Here is a 22,027-nt window from a genome sequence, read left to right as displayed (position 1 = left end):
TCTGCAAGGCAGAAAATGGTGGCTGAAGACTCTTCTGTTCTTTGCATACCACCTTTGTCTGAATTTGTACTGCTTTCTCCATAGGAAATGTCACGTGTATTTTGTGAAATACACTGTCACCCATAGGAATTTTGCCAAAACTTAAAGGCATTGGCACAATTCCTATATTCAACCAGGCCCAGTCCTGCCTCTTACATGTCTGTAGCTGGTTGCAACATGGTGCCAGCCGTTGTTGGACATGTGATTTAAATTTGCACTGAGGAAATGACTACTGTGCACACACTGGGGTGCACTGTGTGGTCTTGCACTAGGCATCTGTCTTGTATATTGAGACAACTTTCAATTAATACTGGTGGAATACCTAAATTATAACTAAATTATTTAATATATTAAAATATCTAGAAAAATAAAGAGTATAAGCAGCATAACTTATGAAATAGTTTATGAATGGGGGTAACTGCAACCTAAGACAAGAACAGCAGGAGCTATAGAGAAAATTAACTTGCAAGGATGCTTTCTACCATTAGTTGACCTCAAATGGGATTGCTACACTGAAGTTATGCTTTTCAATATTCCTTTGTTCCTGATGGGAAAAAAACCACACCAGGGAGAGTACATTCAAAAATCAACTATCTAGAACCTCACTAAAAACCAGTAAATTTGTCTTAAGGGTCACAGGAAAAGATAAAGGCTATCCCTTTCCATTTGGGCAGAGAAAAACAGTCCTTTAGTAGAACGCAGTTTCTCTTTCCCCAGGGAGCATGCATCACAGTTAACTAAACTGTCGGAGTAGCTCATCCATGTTCATGGATGTGTTCATGCTCAACCAGCAGCACTGGTGACCTCTGAAAGCTCATGTTGCACTTCTACTATCACAGGGGATAATGAACTGGCTAAAGCTGACAGGCTATGAACAGTGAGCCCTCTGCAATAGGTAGTGCTCCAACAAAAGTGGTTCTCCAACAGCTCCTTGCAACAGTCATGCAATACCTCTTGCCAAGGGATATTTTCTGTACTGCAGGTGAAGTGGCAGTGGTGAAAAAACAAGACTCAAATGCTGCCATGTGAAAACACCAACCTTTTATTTAAGGTTAACATACCCATTCCAGTCTATAGATCATGTGTCATTCTATCAGAAATGCAGAAGGCTGGAGTTCATTTATCTCTCTTCTATGCAATAGCACCTTTTTATTTTGATCTTCTTGTTCCATGTCAGTCTCATGCTTTCATTTCTTGTTGAACGCTAGCTGATGTTGTTTTTGATGCCTGGTGACAACCCTGATGCTGACAGTTCATTTCGGTGTTAATAATCTGAAAGCAAAAGGAACCTACTGCCCTTCTAATCTGAAGCTGAAGCATGGCTTTCTTTTCTTGGCTCTATACCCTGTGTCAGGAGGACAGTTTGGAGGTCTTTGAGCTGCTGGCAGCTAACTTAACACTTTGATAGGCACTCTTCAAGTTTCCACATCACTATTGGCATTCCAGGCAGTTTCGATGCCTAACTGGACTCTGTATTACACTCAATTTGATTCAATTAGACCATATCAATATTTCATCACCATATAAAAAATTCTATTTATAGTTTTTTATCTGAAGTATGAAAAAATTTTGAAACTAGACTTCAAAGCAAAATCATCATTAATACCTAGACTTCTGGCAGTAACATGTTCATTACAGTTGCCTCTGCAGGCTAGGAGCACTTTTTCAGGTTTTCAGGCCAGAAAATTCTACTCTGAGACTAATGTGCTCTCCATGTAATGATGAGATGATAGACTCACAGCTAAAGCATGAGTGTTCAGCTTAGCTGGAATACCCAGCTCCAACTGAGCTACAAATTGAGTAGCATGTCACACAAGAATGGGCTTTCTCATTTTTTATACAAACTTGATTTAAGTAAGTAAAAGTGAAGAAAATAATGCAGAGAGAGTGGCAGAGAAAAACATAGTCTAGATCTGATAACGAGAGAGTGGAAAACAACTGTGCAATCCCCCAGCTGCTCCTTACAAGAGAAGACATAGTGTACAAACCCAAGAACAGCAATTATGTCCCTCTCAGTTTCACTGCTAAGTCCACTCCTGAACTATCAAAACATTTCTCAGTCTAAGGAATATCTGGCATGAGTTCTGTGATATTGTTTGAGCTTTAATTCATGTTTTATTTTTGCCAGCTTGCTCAAATTTGCAGTTAGTACTTCTGGGTAAAATCTCAAGGGCCTTTCTGCTGACTGTAATAGACTTCATCCATAAATCTATCAATGCTGTTTTGAAGGACAACTAAACTTAAAGAGGAAAGAATCTGTCTAAAGGTGCAATTAGTTTTTTTATATCTATCTGTACAAATGATTTTGGACACCAGGTTTTGGGACTGTCAATAGCTGCATCATTTTAAGGAATACTGTGAATAGCCTGAGAGGTGGAGAAATACCCATGGAGAGATATTATGTGACAAATAGAGATATAAATATAAATATATGTATGAGTCTTGAAAATTTATCAGAGAAGAACTCTTCCCCACAAATAAAATATAGCTGTGTTATGTTTTAATTTTTTTCCTAAAGAGCCTATAAGATTCTAGCACTCATTTTTCAGGTTTCAGCTATGGATCTGGGAGAGCAAGTTGAAATTTCAAGTAGATGTTAATTTTTTATTACTAATCCCTCAATTTAGGGACTGGAAATTTCGTGGAACTTTATTCAAAATAGTTTTGAGGTAAGAAGGCATGATGGTGCATGGCAAATACGTCACATGGGTTAACATTTCTATGTGCAAATCCACCAGAGGCTGTAGCAAATGCTTGGCTTTTCTCACTGTGAATTCTGAAACTCTGCTGACTTAGCTGAAAATCTGGCTTTTGTCCATTCCATTGTAAGAGAAATAAGGCTTTCTGGGGAAGGTAGTATCTTTTCTTAGACCAGCTTCTGGACACAGAAGTTCTCCTCCTGGCCTAGCCTTACATTGCCTTCATGCTGAGCTTACAGCTGTAAAAGCATATCCTACAATATTAAAAGATGTCCTTTTACAGGACCATAAATATTCAGTACTTTAGATATGAAGGTCAGCCAATGCAAAGGACTACTGTATAGCTTCATTTGGATTTCAAACTTAGGAAGTTGTGTAGGCCTATGAAACCATGAATTATGTAGGCCTATTTGCTTTTTGTCCAAGCCTCGCTAGTCTTGAACAGGCTTTATTTAGTGTAGTTTATTTAGTAGTAATCCCAACACAAACCTTAGCAACTGGAGAGGGGAGAAAGAATGTGGAATGGAAACCAAACCTGAAGTGAAAACTCGCATCCATCATTTGCAGAAATACCATTTCCACTATTGCTGAGCCCACTGAGTCAACAGCCTTAAGTCAGAATTAAAGGAAAATTTAACCTACTGTGATGTGCCAAAGTGTTTAGCTGTCCAGGCTTCCAGGATATTGGTCATAAAATTAAAAGCTGGGTCAAACACTAGAGAGTTACTTTAATGTAATTAAAGCTAATAAAAGTCCAGTGTTCCGTCAGAATAGTGTGTGTCATCCAAGCAGTTGGTGGAATCATCACTTATTAAGATTACTTGACATTTCCCATTACAATACTAGGTGTGCAGTTCAGTGATAACTTCATGACCTTCAGCCCACAGGGATTACATTTGCTGTTCTGTATGGCTTCTATCTATTGAGCTCTTTCAGAGATAATTACAGCCACTTTCAAGAACGAGGAAAATTTTGTCCTATAAAGGTAGTTTGATCCTTAGGTGTATTTACCATTCCTTAAACAAAAAGGTTTTGTGTTTGCTCTTGACAATATAGTGGTGTCATTTATACCAAGGATGTGACACTGGATGCGCATGCTTATGCAATCAAAGTATTTTAGTTGATAGGTTCCCAGATTATTCAAATTTTAGTGGGTGTGACCATGAATCTGATCTCAGTGCAGAAAGGAGGGGAAAAGTGTTGGGGCTGGAGCCTTGTGAGGGTTGACAGGAGCAGTGAAAACAAGGGATGAAGGGAAAGTGACATTATGAGATGGGGTTGGATGAGGAAGTTGAGTGAGTAGCTGAGGCTGGCAATGTGATGGAAACTGGCCAGGTGGATTAAAGAACTCGTGGTGAAAGAGGATCAGATACTACTAATGAGAAATAATGTGAGTGGAAAACAGGAGCTGCTCTGGCTTATTATGGAACCTGGCTTTGCTCCCTGTGGGACAAGATTTTGGGGATTAGGACACTGATAGGAGTCTGAGGATGGAGGGAAAATCTCAAATAGGACCATCAGTAGATGTAACACTGATTAAATACAAACAAGGAAACAAAAGGCCTTGAGTTGTTGAAGCTGCTCAGGTATCTGTCATCAAGAGACTTTTTTGGGAAGAAGAGATTAGGATTTGCTAGGCAAGAAGATTGAAACTGAGAGGGAGGGTAGAAGAGGAGACTGGAGAAGCAAAGAGTGTGGGGTGAGATCTCAGGGATTTTGGAAAGACGGAGCACAAGGTGTACACAATCTGGTCCTGGCAACAGCAGATTGACAGGTGTCTAAGAAGGGGCCAGTTTCCAGGCCCCTCAGTGGGAGCCAGGATTCATGTGGCTCATCCTCCCGTAAATACCTTACTCCATGCAGGTGATGGTGGCTTCTTACCCTGGCAGCCACTTCTCTGTGCAAAAACTGAGATGGGAAGACAACTCCCAGCCCCATAATCCTCTGTGGATTCAGCAGGGTGTCTTGTGATATAACTTCTGAGTTTCTTCCCAGTTAAAAACTTCTGACTTTTTAAACATTAACTTGCACAAAGAGAAGCCCATTATGTTGTTATGGTTGCAGAACTCAAGTACTTTACATATTAGGTAACTCTAGCTTAAGGTTGCCTTTGTTGACAGAATCTCACCATCTGAAAAGCACTGATAAAAGTCCTATCTATCAGGAATATTGTAAGGATTAATTTGGTTTGCTTTGAAAAGTGTTATATGGTTTTATCATATGTTTCTATTTATTTTACTTTTGATTCAAAAATTGTAGAATTAAATTAGTGAGATTGAAATAGGAAAAATATATGAAACATTATCTCCTTTCTTCTAAAGCCATATTACAAGCTACTGAGAACTAAAAAAAATTTAAAGCCTGCTTTGTTTTTTCAAGTGAATGAATTTTTTTCCTATGCTGAAAAGAATGGAAGATCATATGCAAATATTGGGTCCCTGGCTTGCCTATTTGTTTGAAGACTTATCTGCATTTGAGTTTTTCTAACCTCAAAGTGGTATTCTAAAAGAAGTGTTTATTGACAAGAAAAACAAGCAATCCACATTTTTCAGCTTAACTTATTAGAAAAGGGAGTATCAAGAAATATGAAGCAAAAATGTGTTTGCCTTTCTGTCTGTTTTATAATTTATGGGGAAAAAGTCACGTTGACATAGGGGCAGTTAAAAGCTGTCAATCTCAGAGTTGTTGATTTGTCAGTCTGGGAAGTACTGCATTATTGAAAGCAGTAGCTCCATGCGTGTCACTGTCTTTGCATTGTTGGAACAGTACCATTTATATTCTTTTTGCAGAAGTTTTCTTAGCTCTGTGGTTTGCTAGCACTGGCCATGTGAGTTGATCTGCACACACGCTCCCTGTCAGGATTTACATTTACATGTTAGCAATGTCTGTTGCTAACAGGGAAGCCAAGGCAACAGCACCGCTCTCTCTTAATTGGAGTACACTGAATTTCTGACACTTGTGTCTATAAGGGATCAAAACTCATTGTAGCACAGATTTGCCAGGGCTTTCTATTTCAACAAACTATTGCTTTTTTGTGTTATTTTGGTGGTGGTAAAGGAGATGGGGAACAGAATGGATCAGTGACACTGCTAAAGGTGCTTCCATGAAGACTGTTTGAAAAGCGATGTGTGCGCTGTGCCTCTGCTGGCAGGGGAAGAAGAGGCTGGGAACTGCCAGTGAGCCCTGCTCTTTGTACCACAGTCCTAACAATCTGCACCAGCATCATTTGCTGTGGATGGTGTTTCCTCTGTAAACTATTCATTTGCTGCTCAGAGCAACAGAGCAGAGAATGGTTTCTTCATATACAGGTTATGCAACAGCTGATGGAAAATTTTCTTAGTATGTACTGTCCTTAGAGGGTTACTAAGGACAGTACATACTAATCAGCTTCCTTGATTAAAAATAAAATCAAATAATTTTTTCTATCTGCTCTTTTGTGAAAAAAAGTCTTCTTCTAGTACGGACCTTGACGTAAAACTGAGATATAAATATCTCTGGTATATATCAAGTTGAGGATCACAGTAATGACCTCATGCTCCCTCTTTTCAATCCAGTGGATAATTTTTTATTTTAGCATGCTTTTATACCTAAAAAGTATTTTTCCATTTTGTCATTTCAATCATTTTGCAGGTAATGTGCTCAAGACTTAAATTGCTTCTCCTCCAAAATAAATTCAGAAGAGAATTATTGTTAGAAGGATGATTTATTTCCTTTTGTATATACTAAATTAATATAGTATGAGTCAAATTATAGATGAACGAACAAATGTTTTATCTGCACCTTGGTCATACTTCTTACTAAAGGTAAATTATAAATAGTTTAAAAATGGTTAATTAATATTTCAAAAGTTTAGTACATTGTTATGATGGCAACAGTGTATGTTCCAGGTAGTTAAGTCAAACATGTCACTAAATGGTTAGTTAATTGTTAATGATTTTCTTGAAATTAAAGTATTTTTGAAATAGAATTTTAAATAAATAGGCCTTTTCAGTGTAAGCATTATACAGGGAGAAAGAGGAGAGGCTGAATAACTAACACAGATTATTTAAAGATCTCAGAGGAACAACAATATGTTTAATTTCTACGTTACTTTAAAAGCAAAGGCATTTCAGGTGAAAAGAATGAAGAGAATGAACCTATGAAGAATGAATCTCAGGTATACCAAAGTAAAGATGATATTCATATTCTCCCTCCCCAAGAAAAAGAGACAATGCTTCTTTATCCTTGGTATGGCTGCAAGGAAAAATGGCATAACTTTGCCTTTTGAAGTACAAAACATTTGCAAAAAAATGCTTAAGTCCCAGGGGAATGTATGAGAGGCAACACCTAACCCCCTGGGACCAGGCTAATGGTTCATAATCCTACCAGTAGGGCTGACACCTGAGCCTGCTCAGAAAAAGCTTGACAAAAATCCCACCCTGTTTCTGCATATAGCTATCCTGAAGACTGAGGCAAACACTTCAGGATTGGATTTAATGTCTGAAATGTATGGCAACTTATTCATCATTTAGGGATAGGTGATCGGTGTGCTCTTTAAAGAGATACGTAATATTTAGAGGAAGCCTCCTCTTGCACAGTGCCCAAGAGATTAGAGTTCATATGCAGAATCACGACTCCTGGTCTCAGCATTGTCCTCGACTCCTTTCACCTCCCTGAGACTGTCTTCCCTACTGGTGCTCCCAGACTCCACCTCAAGCCCCATCCCATGGCACGTCATGGTGCTGTGTAGGGCTATGATCCGTTCTCTGCAAAGATCCCCCTTCAGCAGCACAGCTCCAACCTTGGATTCCTGACCTCAAAGCCGCTCGTGGATTTTGTGTTAGGGAGTAGCTGGAAAGGAGCCTCCCAGGGCAGCACTTCCGAGAGGGAACTGAACTGAGTCATGCTCCCTTTTCGTGTGCTATCTCTGCAGCCCTGTGAATTGGGAATTTCTTCCCGCACAGTGGCACAGCCTCAGCGACGACTCCCACCTCAGTTTTGCTTGGAGCCTGGTTGCTAGGAGATGGCAGCTCTGAGTTCAGGTCCCCTCCTCACCACAGCCAGCAGAGACCCTGCATCCCAATTTTTCCGCCTCTTCACCACATACTGCGACAAGTAGCCAGAACTCTGGTCTCCCACTTCTTGGCCGTGTGCTCCGGAACACGTGGGCTGGTATGCACCAAGGTGCACCATCGCCCTTGCTGCATCCTCCAGCCAGGCTCTGCATTCTGGGCTTTGCCAGAAGCTCAGTACATCTGCTCTGCAACAGACTCCCAGATAGGGCTTCAGTGTCCTGGCTAGAGGAGCTCTGGAGGACACGTAAATTCAGGGACAGCAAATCTGTGGGTTCCAGACAGCGAGGATAAGGAGATCAATCCTGAGACATTCTGCTCAGCTATAGGAGTTAGTCCTGTTTGCACTGCACCCCTTTAACACAGTTTAGTCCTTGATAGATTGGCAGAAGATCTGTTATTGAGCTCTGTGAAAAAAAATGAGGCTCTGAGTAAATCTATGGCAGGAAGTATAATTTAGTTGTAGACATAAGGAGGCAGAACATCTGAGTCTTGAGAGTGTTAAAATTTTGGACGATGAGTTAAGCTATGTTGCCAAGATAGAACTTTACTGTGCAGCTTATGAATATTCTCTGAGAAAATAATATATTTTCTCTCATAAGAGACATCAATGACCTTTGGAGATAAAAGGTAAATTATATTAAAGTTGAATTCTTGGCCAAAATACATTTCAATTCTGGCCATTTGTTTAAGATTATTATTACTTAAGAAAATGCTTAGGAGACCACTTTGGCCAACTCTCTTAAAAATGTAAAGTTTTGCCTTAGCTCATATTACTGCCCAAGAGGCCCCATTCTTATTGTTTATGGAATTAATTGTCTGATGGTTCAGTGTTCTGTATTAAATATTAAAATTTCTGTTAATAATATATATCCCTTTTCCTGAGTTATCTTAGTTGTGCTTCAGGTGAAAAAGTCTCTTTCACCAATAAATATCTGCAAGACAGGGATGTCTTTATCTAAGGAAAGTTGACAGTGTTTCTTTGAGAAGTGGAAGCAACAACTGCTCCTAATGCATACAGGATGCACTACCCTTTTTACTTCAACACAGAGACTGGACACTGTTTGAACTATTTGATCTCTCTAAGTAAAAACTGTAAATAAGGTTTCAGATATTTTATAGCATTCTTAATATGTTTGGTCTATTTAGCAACCATGAAAGGGTTGTGCAGAGGAGAGATGCATAAAACAGACAAAAATCTTACACAAAGGCGAGATAATTCTAGATCTTTTTTTTTAGTTAACTACTCTGAAAAGGTCCTTTAAAAACAAAACTTCCATAGATCCATTTTATTTGAAAACACTGAAATATATTTTCATCAGATGAGAGTGTAAAATCAAACCCATAAAAAAAGTCAAGAAACAAAGAAAATGTTCTAATTCATACAGACTAAATCAGATTTTGTGTCACTGAGGTCACTGTGGCAAGATGCCAGTCACATACTGATAGTTTTCCTTGCTTCCAACTACTAAAATGGATTAAATCTTCTCTTAATGCTTTTCTTTATTTCACCTGTGTCATTAATAAAGTTGCTACCAGGGCATTTTGTGATCATGAGTGGAGGTGAGGTACTCTAAGCAGTAGATACAGTAAGTGCAGATGGGGAAAAATACACTTTCACCTGAAACATCATCTCCTTTCAGGGAAAATTGAAGGGCTGTTGTGCTAAATTCTGTTAAATATTATGCAATCATCAAAGAGGCAAACAGGGAGTGTTGAGGAAAACTCATGGTGTGCAAACAAACACTGCTCTTACACAGATAACAACAGTTTTCAAGTCACTTTTGTGGAGCCCTCCCTACTTTATGGTCTTTGTGTGGAAGGACACTCACTCAGACTTTTTCAAACAGGAATGCTGTTTTATTCCATTCCTGTATTCCTTCTGTCATTTCTGATACATCAAAATAAGTAGTTGGTGCATTCTGCACTGGTTTACCTAAATGAGAAATATATGATTCTCTGACTTGTAAGAGTCACTCCAGTACTCTGGCTTTTTCCTATCCTTTCCCACTATTTCTGGACAGTGTTGGGTTTTGAGGAAGACTGTGAACTCTTCAGGGTGAGAGGGTAAATGTTCTCCTTTAAAAAACAGTATGGTTGGCTTGTGGAGCACAAGTAAATTAATATTCTCAGATTTTTAGGAAGCCTGTATTCTCGCCTATTCCCATTGTTTCTGTTATGTTGATATTTGGTCAATCAGAAATATATCTGTGCTTGTTTAACATGCATTATACTTTTCTGAAAGCAATAGATGTAGAATCTTTACAATGCAAAAGACCTTCACATGCAAGGTGAAATGTAACCGTAATTCCAAACCTTTTCTTGTTTTTGCAGGATGAGGCTGCTCCAGCTGACAAGCAGTACAAACAGGAGCCAGCCCAGGTCACTTACTCAGCATCAGCTGTTTCCAGCACACAGGAGGTGTTGTACATCAACGGCAATGGGACCTACAGTTACCATAGTTACAGAGGGCTCGGAGGTGGGCTGCTAAATCTCAATGATGCTTCTAGCAGTGGTGAGTTTCCTTACAAATTGTGCCTGTGTGTATATGTGCCGTTGTGTATTTCCCCCTGCTGTACAGAAAGCTAGTCCAAGGGGTTCAGTATCCATAGGCCATTATCACATAATGAGCAGGAGCACAATTCTGCAAACAGCTACTGCTGAGCAAAATACTTGCTCCCTGCATGCTAGTCTCCTTCCAGTTTCAAGGGACTAATACACAATAGAGAAGACTGAACTATAAGCCTCTAACAAAGCTGAGTTAAAAAATGCAGGGTTAGATCTTCAGTCAGTTTGCATGACTTTATGAGGACCTTGTCATTACTGTCTTCTCCTACACTGATAACAAAATGAGGCCATTGTTATATTTTTGGCTCGAGTTTCAAAACACTGAAATCCATGTTGTGTAACACAAATTAATTGATATAGATTTCTCACCAGCTACTTAAATTTACTGCAGATAAGGATCTGGCATACCAAGTGTTAAATGAGAAATCAGCATATTCATTTATGCCCTAGACTAAAAATGATAAGGTAAATATGTGTCACCATGAGGTCATATGTCCCTCTGAAAAAAACAAGTGGTGTCATTTATGTAGACAACATTCCTTTCTTCTTACATTGGCATGCTTTTTTAACAAAAAAAGTGTAAGCAAATTGTGGTATTTGTTTGAAATAATCCCTCATATTGATTTTGTACAAATGCAGAGCAGTACCCTTCTGATAAAAAGGGTATTGTCTCTCTGTCAGAGAAAAGTGATTACTCTGGAAGCCTGAGGGTTTATTGACTCCCAGGACTGTATTTAAAGAAATGTCTCAGAGGATGGAGAAATCCCTAGGGTTTTGCCCTGGCTGATCCCTCTCTGGCTGACGAGTGCCAGTTCAGGTAGAGGGGCTGACTTAGGAAAGATGGTAATTGCTTGGCTACTGCCTCTATATTCAGCATGCTCAGCAATTTTCAAAATGCTGTCAGGGCTGCAGCCTGCAGGGAGTTACTGCTATGTGGTGTCCTGGGGACCTTCAGTCACGTCTTCTTCCTCACCCCCTGCCCGCAAAATTCTCAAAGGTCTGTGGATGATTTGTGCTAAGTTTTCGAAAGGCTTTAAAAAGATAATACTTTAATTGTCAAAAGTCTTTGACTTAAAGACGGTGAATGATAATCACAATTGTTTCCATACACATGAAGAGTACATCCGAAGCACTGAATATGGTCTCTGATCAAATATTTTCATAAGAGTAAGACAAGCTGTGGAAATCTGGTTTTTTTTGTGAAAATGCATAAGAACTTTAAAATTGTCTTTTACGTTATGTCCAGAGAGGATCTGAGCCAGTTCCCACTGAAAACAGTTGGCATTTGCCCTTTTACCCAACTAAGAGTAGGATTAAACTCCCCATGTGTTATTTGTCAGCAAAAGCCATCAATATTGTCCTGGTTTATATAATCTTAAAATGTGAGGAATCACAACTGTTTTGTGTACTTGTTTTTCCCTTCAAACTTCTTGTAATAGGATACATTTTCATAACTCCCATTTTTCAGTGAATTGTGGAGTTTAGGCAAAAGTATTCTATGTCGCTTCAGCATGCAATTTTAAAAAATGACATACAAATTAAACACCATAAATTAGTCTTGCTTTCTGATTAGAAGCCACATTTTCTTTATGCTTTTAACATAGAGGACTCCAGTGTTTTTTCACAGTTAAAGCTCAAGATAGGTTTGCGTACAGACATATGCTCAAACAATTCTTCTTCCTTGCCTTTCCCCACTTGCACTGGTCAATTTTGTCTGTATGTCCTTTTACTCTGAAGGACCAGTAAGCCACTGCACCTCTCCCATATGGTTGTTCACAGTTGGAAGTTTGTGCGAAGGTGTCCGTCTTCTCCACAGGGATCCTACAGGAGCCAAAGTACATAAGCTCCATGAACCAAAAGTCTTTGTATGCCAGGACTTGGAAACCAGTTGATGCTGACAGTCTAGTTAAGTTGGTGGTTTGTGACCCACTAGCCATTTCAGGAAGATCAGGAAAGTTGTGGAAAGGCAACTCCATCCATTTCTTAGTCTCACTGACACAAAACCAAACAGTAACCAAACTAATTATGTCTTGGATATTAAGGGTAAATTGCTCTGGCTCTGGCAGCTGATTTCCCCCCAGGACAAGTTGGAGGACTTGGAGGCCAGTTCCTTGAGATCTGTCAGTCCTCTCTGAAATGTCTGTTGATAGACAAGAGGAGTGGTTGGAGTTGAAATTGACAGGGATGACCTGTCCTGACAGACCTCATAGGACAGTTGTTTGCAATCATTATGCTGTTTCCAGGACTCATGTTCCAAACATATGCAAGGCTGTTAAAATGGTTAATGAATTACTTCTTTGGAGAACAGGATATTTACTTGCAAATTGTGTTCAGGAGCTAACAACTAATTTAAAAATGCAACTCCTTTTCAATATAGTAACCCACCAAATTTTCCTGTCACGTTTACAGATGTTCTCCTAGTGTAAAAATAAATACACACCTCTGTCAGAATGTGTGTATAAGCAAATTCTGTCTGGTTTTGTGTATCTGCTAAAACAGAAGAAAAAGAAGGTGCGATAGCTGCCGTAGCTATCTAAAATTCACTGCTTGATTACCTATTTCTGGACCTTCCCCCACAGTAATATTATAATTAAAGTCCAATTAACTCTCTGTCTGGTATTCCAACTGATGCATGTATTTTGTATTCTGTGACTCATTTAATTTGGTTATTTCCTCTGTATAAAGTTCATCCCTACTCTGACCTTAGAGACTTAGCTGTCTGTTCGCCCAACTGTTTGGTGGCTCAGGCTCAGGGACCTCTCTGTGCCTGCTGTTGCAGTGCTTCCCTCCACATGGGGAGGTCTGTCCTTCCACATGGCTAATTACAGAGCCATAATTAGCTCCTCACACAACTGCATGGGGCAAGCCTTCATGAAACTGCTCAATATGAGCAAACAGAATGCAGCAGCTTGTGCAATGACCCCTCCTTTATTATGGGCTGGGAAAAAAGCACAGAAGGAAAAGGCTCGGTTTTACAGCGCCAAGGTGTTTTTTCCCCCTCCTTTTAAACTTTTTAGGCCAATCCAGCTTGGCTGGAAACATTCACCAAGCAATCTGAGGGTTGACAGAGTCTGTGTCAGCCTGTACATGGGCTGGATGGGCTGGGGGGAAGCGTTTGGTCATGCTGTGTTTGATTCTTTTAGATGGTAAAGGAGAGCTGCTCTTTGAGAAGGGTGTATTTCAACAGCTCTCTTTTTTTAAGGCTAATGCAGTTCCTGTTACGGAACTGAATGGAGAACCTCCAAGGTGGAATAGCTCAGTGAATGTAAACAAATTTGCCTGTCAGCTCTTAGCCAGCCACAAAGGCTTCAGCTGGCCCCCCTCTATCACTCCTGGACGGAGCTTGGAAAAATGGCCAGCTTGAGGGCAGGAGGGTGAGGACAGGAGATAATGTTGCAAGCAAAATCTCTTGATACCACCAGGAGCTGTTGAAGTCCCTGCATGTAACCTGAGCCTCTCCTGACAGAGTGGGACCGGCTTGTCTCCCTGTGTATTTCAGTCCGGTGCTACCTGCCCTCTCCTGATGACTGTCAGCACTCTCTGAAGTCATGCTGGACTCCTTGGAATCATGGTCTTTGCAGCTGCATCATTTTCTGAAGTCCATTTTCTCAAAGAGGTGTGGAATGTGTTTCTGCTGCCATAGCTGGGTTTCCTGGAGGTGATTTGGGACTGTTTCTTCTGCATCATTGTCCAGTTTTCTAGGCAGAAATGCCGGTCAATTCCTTTTGTGTGTGTAAAAAGAGGGTGTTTCAGACTCAATATCAGGCTGGCCATGCAGGACATGCCCTTGTGTCACAGTAAGATGGTGTGTCTCTATTTCTCTCCACAGATCTGCAGCCTACCTCCACCACAGCCACAACTCAGCACTGCATTCCAGGCACCACGAACGTCCAGTCCCCTTCCAGCTCAGGTGAGTTCTTCGTCTGAATCCCAATACGTTCACACCACAGCAAATCCTGAGCCCTGGCAGGCTTCTCTTTCAGCCTCCTCTCCAATTGGCAGGCCTGCAGACCATGATGGCCTAATAGCCCAGCTGGTAGCTGCTGGACTTCCACCACATTGCTCACCCCTCCCTGCTGCTCCCTTCCAGAGGCTATGCCCTCCCAGCTGTTCCCTGCTTTAGGCAGGCCTCTTACCCATGTGCCAGTCAGCCCTCCTGGTCCTTCTGCCTCCTGGTCCTTCAGACGGTCCAGTGCTGCTGAAGCCAATGGAGTAGCTGGGGGAGTCTCCCAGAGCAGGTGCTGCTGACCTGCAGGGATCAGCCTGCCCGTGCTGCTCTGCGGCAGGGAGAGGAGTGCTGAGCACTCTTGTCCACTTGTTCATGGAAGGGAAGTAGGGAAGTACATGGAAGGCATGTGGCAAGGTGCCTCTTTTCCACATCCAAAAATTTGGTCAAGTGGTAACCTGCTGTAAAATCTTGGCCCTTTCATGATTGATAGAGACTTCTTGGTGACAAACTAGGGGAAAAAAACAACAGATGAGAGTATCCAATATGTAGCTAGTTTTTAAAATGCTGAGTGAGTTACTCACAGGTTGGCTAGCCAGGATGTAGGGGTTGAATGGGGTTTTTGCTGTGGTTGCTCTCTCCAGGTCTTCTTTATACCTCTACTCTTGCACAGTCTTTTGTGTTCTCAGTGCTACCCTGGTGACATCAAAGTGGAGAGAGGGGAAAGAGAACACAGTTTGTCTCTAACACAGATGGAGCTTGGAGCATGAAGAAACAGATCAAGAGTGATAGAGTTAGGAACCTGAGACAGTGTGTTTAATCCAGTTTAAAGAAAACTAAAGATGGGGTTGGGAGAAGTTAAATGGTTTAACCTATATTTTGGCAAAGGTGGGGACTTCTTGCTGTAAAATGCTGGCTGAATTTTGTGTTAAGATCTTCCCCACATTCCTCTTTCTCCTTCCTCATCCTCTTATAATTGTCAGATACGTGGCACATGCGAGTACTGGTCCGTTGCCACCATAGGGATGGAAATGGAATGTCTGTGGAAGTGTATTACCTTCCTACCTCTGCGCAAAGCTGAGGCGACAACTGTTAAAGCAACACAGGTATACACCACATAATTAATCTCCTGTGGTGGATAGGAAGGATCTCACATAATCATTTAATCACAGACCACTGTGTTTCCTGATCGTTGAAAATGAATGATGTCTGTAGGTATTTCTGTGTTTTCATATGACTTTCCTCAGGCAAGACAGCATTTTTTTCTGCTGTCTAAAGTAGCGGAAGATGTGTCTTCCAGAGGGAGAGGTGTAGAAGGGAGAAAGAAGCTTAAAAGGTCCAATTCATCAGCCCCTGTTTTCTTGATTTCTCCTGGCACTTGAAACAATATTGTTAGGCACATCTGCTCTGTGTTTGAAGGCAGGAAGAAAAGAAGCATTGGCAGATGCATAATATCACAATAAAGCATTCTTATTACAAGAAATACATCTGATTTGGAAATAAAAGGTAGCATACTTTGATTTTTTTTTTCTATTTAGTTTTATTGGAGTATACAAGAATATAGTCCAACCTCTCCTCTAAAGCCACTCATGGGGAAAAAACAGAATAGGTGCAATAGAAAGATACACACAACAGATTTCAAAACATGGGCAAATGTATTTTTCTCTAAATAAGTGCCACTGCTTTTTGCATTATCACTGATGAAAAGGTTGCTTAACTATTAATGAAAATGTAGAAGCATAGATGCTTCAGCACATAAAGCTTTTAAAAATTATTTTTTACTCTATATTGTTATCTACAATAGTGATAACCATTTTGAGAGTCACTGACACATTTATTATTCTTTCAGCAGTTGCTACTTATAAGATTGGTAGCTACCCAGTGACAACATACAATTCTTAAGGGAATTTTGCTGAGACAGTTGATAGGGTCTAAGCAATCAGTATCAGCACGTCTACATCTGACCCATATTTTGGAATTTGATATAAATCATGTTGGTAATGAGTAGTGCATGAGGCAATAACTAGTTCCATTAAAGTCTTGTAATTCACAGAAAAGCCATTTGTTCCACAGTGTATTTAGTGGCAGACATTTCTAGCTGCTAATTGGATAAATGTTTGTCTAGCACACGAAGAGTGGGTTTTTAGAGTTTTCATATTGAGCTTGATGTCGTTCCAACAAAACAGTTGCACCTCACAGAGGAAATTAGGTCAATGTAACTGGACAGAGGTGGTAAATCAAAAGTATTCCCGTGTTAAAGTGTCAATCAGGTGGTCTCAACAAGAGGCAGAGGAACAATACTTCAGTCTTCTGAAAAAGTGTAAAAGAAAAAATTTGTCTCAGCAATTTGTTTAACCCACTGCTTGTGAGAATGTTGTACTGTTATAAAAACATGGAAGGTGACAATTTCGTGTTATGGCAATATGCACTAAGAGAAAGAAAGAAATGGAAATAAGTCTCCTGTCTTAATCTCTGTGATATATGCTTAATCTTTGCTTGCTCAACAGACGTTGTGGAACCTGATAATGTTTGCAATCAAGTTTTTTAATGGTCCTGACGTACTCCAGAATAGGAAGCAGCATGCTAAAATGTGCAGTAACATCTTGGAGGAACCTAACACTTTAAAATTCACTGCAAAAATATTCAGATTTCCCTCTTTACAAGTATATACTTTCTTGTTCCTGTGAGGACTGGCAGCTTAATAAATAATGTTAAATACACTAAAGAAATAGTAAAGATAGTTAATAAAAGACATGATGGTGAAGCTGTTCAGCTCTTTCCAGATTAGTAACCTGTAGTGATGGCTTCTGGAGATAGATGTATATGAAGCGTCCTTAACCAGCTATTTTAAGCCTTCAGAATAGCTGTGATTTATTTGTCTGGTTAAAGAGATATGGTAGGTATGATTAGGGTTTAGGTTTCCATGTGTCAATAGCTGATTTGCATAAAATTACATGGGAAATATCTACAGTGTAAGAATGCACTTACAGGTTGCACTTATTCCTTAGTTTCTGAATGGCCAGATATGACTGATGAAGCTACAATTAAGTTATAGCATTTTAGTATTTAGCAGCATGGCCAACTGTTGTGAATCTTTATTACTGCCAGTGAGTGTCTATCATAGCTATTAAAGCTGAGACTGATATAACACATCCTGGGACTAATCTCTGAGTGGGGTGTTCTGCCAGATATAAAGCTTGGGCTGTCGTAGGTAAGCTTTAGATCCCATAGACTTGTGAGGACTTAGACTGGTTTGTGCATGATGGACATGGTCTTCTAGTTTTCCTTTCAGAGCAGTGCTTTGCACCATCAGTTTGTGTAAGGAAAACCTGAGAGGTATGACCAAGCACATTTCCATGTATATTTTACTTATGAATGGCATAAACTGGTATCCTATTACGTCACTTAAAATCTGGATTACAAATGAGAAAAGCCCTTCAGTTACATTTCATAAAATGATGTGCTCTGCTGCAGAATTCTGTTCTGCCAGATATTGTTTGTGTGTGTGTGTGTGTTTTTGGCAGTGACATGAATGAAAGTCAAGGAAAGAACATAAAAGTTAAAGTAGGTTCATGTGGAGCACAATATGTCAGTGGCAGCTTTTTCACTACTGCCTCAATAAATATAGATGACTTTAATGGCTTCTTACAGCCATTCAGCCCAACTGGCTTTATGATTGGTATACCATTCTTCTCTGCACTGGGTTAAGATTTTACTTAAAAATATCCTCTGAGCTTCTTCATACTGTCATCATTTTCCTGCAGTGTACGGTCACACCGAAAAAAATTCACTGAGCTAATTGTGCTTATTTTATCCTTTGTACACTGGAAGTCATTTAAAAGTCAGTTCATTTGTGCTACTGTAAAACCAGATAATACAAGCTGTAAGGCTAAGTGCTGCTCATGCTAGTTGTGTAGTAGGAAATCAGATCTAATAGGACCCTTTCTGTTTGAGTAGTTTCTTTTCATAGTCTCAGCTCTGCTTTCATTCGGTCAAGGGGAGCTTTTTCATTAACTTCAGTGAGTGTGCGGACATGGCTATCTCCACATTTTTTGTGGTCTCAGCTGTACCTCTGCACAGACAAATAAGAAAGAAAAAAAAATTAGATTTATGACCAGATCTTTAGCTTCTGGAAATCAGACATCTCTTTCCATTAGTGCTTACGATTGTGAGTCTGGTTTTGGATCTTATGATTTCAGTGGGATTATTTAGGAGAACCTCCAGAGTATGAATTAATGTGTTCTGTGTTATACCGCTGAATATGCTGAATTTTAAAATTATTCCAGTCTTTTCTGGAAAGCCTTGGCATTGGCATACATTGCTCTGATCAAATTGAAGAGTGACATTTTTCTCATAGGAAAGCAAGATACATTGCTTTGGATAGCTTGATCCCAATTTCCAGGGGAGTATTAAGATTAGGATCAGGCTAGTCTGATCTTCTGCCTGACAGAAATATAGATTTGCTATACTGTCAAAAGAAATGAGCAGTATTTCTCAGATTTTGGACAAAATATACTGTTTGATAGGTATACTTGCTATCTGTATCCTTCTATACGTGTTCAAAAAAGTCTTCAGTCCTATTCTACCTGTCCAAATTTACACTTCGGGAAGAAAAAAAATGTGTTAAGTGGAAAATGCAAGCATTTCATTAAAGCACCATGCATCTTAGCCAGTTAATAACTGATCAAATGGCCAGGGAATTTCCCTACAAAGCCAAAGTTCATGGTGGCAGGTGTTTTGTCCATCACAGTAACCTGCAGACTGCCCTCAGGAATGCTGTCTTCCATATGAAGTATCCGTGGTCTTGAGAATATTCTTTGAAGGAAAGTGCAAAGGATATTGGCGTGAGCTGCCAATACAACAGCATGGTGATTGCTGCAGAATCTCTTGTCAGTGTTCCGGCCTTACAAGATCCTTGCAAAGTACTGCCAGCTGTATGCAGCCCTCACAGACGATAGTGTGCTCCTCACTGTGGCAGCCAGATTGTCACCAGCCTAATCTCATTCATGAGCAGCTATTTATGTAAGTGATCAGACAGCGTCAGGCAAGTCATGTGGATGACCATTTATCTATGTCTGCAAGGGATTCACAATCTGGCCACATGCTGATTGAAGCACAAAATGTGAAAACAGCTATCTAGAGAACATAAGTTGGATTTTCTGTGATAAAAATTGCAAGTGTGCATATTGCCATGAAGTCTATGATGGCAGCTGGAGCTGAGGGGAGGCTGGGGGGAGATGAACCTTCTGCCTGATCACCATCATCAGATCCCAGGGCAGGGTTTGGGGTACAAGTGGCTCAGACTGTTGGGATATGCCCCCGGAGGGTAATTTTCAGCTGGCAGTGGACTTGCCCCTCATGTTCCGTAAGTGGGGTCTGTGATACATAAATATAAATTGCTGTGGTTCCTGTCGAGGCGACTGGTAACAGGACAGTTACTGCTTATTTCTGCTACTTGCACTCAGCTGAGAGCAGATCTTACTACTCTGCATTTGTATCTACAAAGCTGTGAAATGTCTCTGGCAGCAGATCTGAAGCATCTTTTCTTTCCCTTTGCTGTCTGCAGGTCCAACAGATCTCAGTATGAAGAGGCAGTTAGCAACCAGCTCCGGATCCTCCAGTAGTTCCAGCTCCAGACCCCAGCTGAGTCCGACTGAAATAAACGCAGTGAGGCAGCTTGTGGCAGGGTACCGAGAATCAGCCGCGTTTTTATTGCGCTCTGCAGATGAACTGGAAAACCTTATTTTGCAGCAGAACTGAGTCATGTGACCTTCACACCGGCCTGGTCTTATCTCAGAATTTCCACTAATGACATTTTGATTTCCCAGAGCACACACTTCAGTTACTGCACAGTCTTTTAGGAGAGTTAATTACCATAATGCCACACTGTTCTTGATCCATAAAGTGATGTGTTAAGGTGCTTCAAGTGAACTTCGACCTCTGGTATTTCTGAGGTACTTTACTGTGTCCAGCCTATTGCTTTCGTTTTAGTATGTCAGCATAAATATCGAAAAAGTGGCTAGAAATTAACTCATTCTAACAAGTGGAGGAAACAGAAGATGCTGTGATGGTTTTTTAAAACAAGTGGTTCAAGATCCAAGTGCAATATTAGTGGAATGTGATACTGACTCATTGGACTTAAAGCTGCAGTATATGGCAAAACATTGCCAAATGTCCTGTTGCTACAGGGCACAATTGCAATTAAAAGGATCTTGTATTTTAAAAAAATGTAATTTTTATAAAAAACAAAACAAAAGATTTTTGTTTTCATTCAAGATTTTTCATTTTTACTTTGGTAAACTTTTTCACTGGTCCTGAAAATGTTTTGAGGAGCTATTTTAAGTCCCCCCTTCCTCTCTCGAACCCCTGGCTGTGCCCTTCTCCCCAACTTCATATTCTTTCTACAACGAGTAACTTGATGCTGGATAATTCCTCCCCTGTGTACTGTAAATTGTCATCTATGGTATACCTTCCAAAGGAAGTATGCATTTCCTGCATTCATGCCATTCTCAACTCCATTCTGTAATATATTGCAGCTTTATTAGCAATTAATAAAGAGTTGAGCGTTTTTTAAAAAAGACATATCGTTGAGAAAAAAAAAAGATGAATTGATTTCTTACGGTGAGCTCATCTGACTCCATGATCACTGCTGCTGTCTTATACAAGTCCCTCTAGTTGTGATTGGATGTAGATGATGAATGTTAAGAGGTTGCAAGTGACAATCTGAAAATTTGCACTCTTGTGTGTATTTATTTTTTTTCCTTAATTTAAACAAAATTCTTACTAAGGAAGGTCATTGACACTTCTGGCATAATTTGTATAATTCCCAGGCCTAGCTAAAACCTGTACAAAACTGTAAGTGGATGCAGCTGCAACTATAATAAAACTCTTCTCTTACCTTCCCCACTCTTCCCAACCCCTCTATTTCTTATTTTATAATATTAATTACACATTAATGGTGTTTTCTTTGTGCACTATGGCAGGCTTCTTTTTAAGTATATAGAAAAAAGTACTTTAGTTTATGCTTATTGTACTATCTGTTCTGTTGTTTAGCTTTTGTTGAATAACAAGTTTCTTGTGCATTCCTAAATTTGCCTTATTTCATGTACAAAATTTTATGTAATTCCGTTTTTGACAATGAGTTTAAGGCATCAGTGATATTTTATATCTACTTGTTACATATAGTTTTCCAAGTAATGACTGTGATTGTGACCAAGTAATGTGCACTTTTTCTTGTAACTGTGGACATTGCTATGCTTTTTTTTCTCTAGTGTTTCTAGAATTACTGTTGCTTACAGTTATGTAAAAGAAAAAGAACTTTTGTGATACTGTTGGTGAATATTAATGTGAAAAAGCCTATGAAATATGAGTATTTTGGAGGTACATAGATACACAAACATCTCTAAGTTGTGGACTGATGTTCACATATTTAAATGAAAATTCAAAACCTGAGGGCTGGAATCATTTCCTCTGTTTTGTTTGGGTAAATAAACAGATTTCTGTGTTTAAATACATGATTGTGAAACATTATAACATTTAAATCAAATAGCACTTAAAGCTATAATTATTATGGCCTTTAAACAGGGAAAAGGGCCTTGCAGTCCGATTCATGCAGGCCCTCATACATCATTTCTCAAAATTACTGAGTAAATCCAGTAGGATTCAGTCAGTAGCATATATAATTTAAAGGTGGCTGGAGGGAACACAATTTTGCCACTCTATAT

The 22,027-nt window shown here is 39.8% G+C and overlaps 1 protein-coding gene across 5 annotated transcripts in view; it reads left to right on the top strand.

Annotated features, from left to right (window-relative positions):
• NOL4 (nucleolar protein 4) overlaps positions 1 to 21,817 on the top strand; it is a 190,299-nt gene extending 168,482 nt beyond the window's left edge. For all 5 annotated transcript variants that reach the window (XM_048286256.1, XM_048286255.1, XM_048286257.1 and 2 more), the window contains 3 exons: positions 10,124 to 10,304; positions 14,187 to 14,267; positions 19,870 to 21,817. In XM_048286256.1, coding sequence (XP_048142213.1) covers positions 10,124 to 10,304; positions 14,187 to 14,267; positions 19,870 to 20,063 — 456 coding nt within the window. In that variant the 3' untranslated portion in view covers positions 20,064 to 21,817. The remainder of the gene's footprint in view (positions 1 to 10,123; positions 10,305 to 14,186; positions 14,268 to 19,869) is intronic.
• The last annotated feature ends 210 nt before the right edge of the window (positions 21,818 to 22,027 follow it).

The sequence above is a fragment of the Corvus hawaiiensis genome, chromosome 26 (assembly GCF_020740725.1).
Source record: "Corvus hawaiiensis isolate bCorHaw1 chromosome 26, bCorHaw1.pri.cur, whole genome shotgun sequence".
Lineage (NCBI taxonomy): Eukaryota > Metazoa > Chordata > Aves > Passeriformes > Corvidae > Corvus > Corvus hawaiiensis.
Note: the sequence above shows the minus strand (reverse complement) of the source record. Positions and strands in the feature narration are given on the sequence as shown.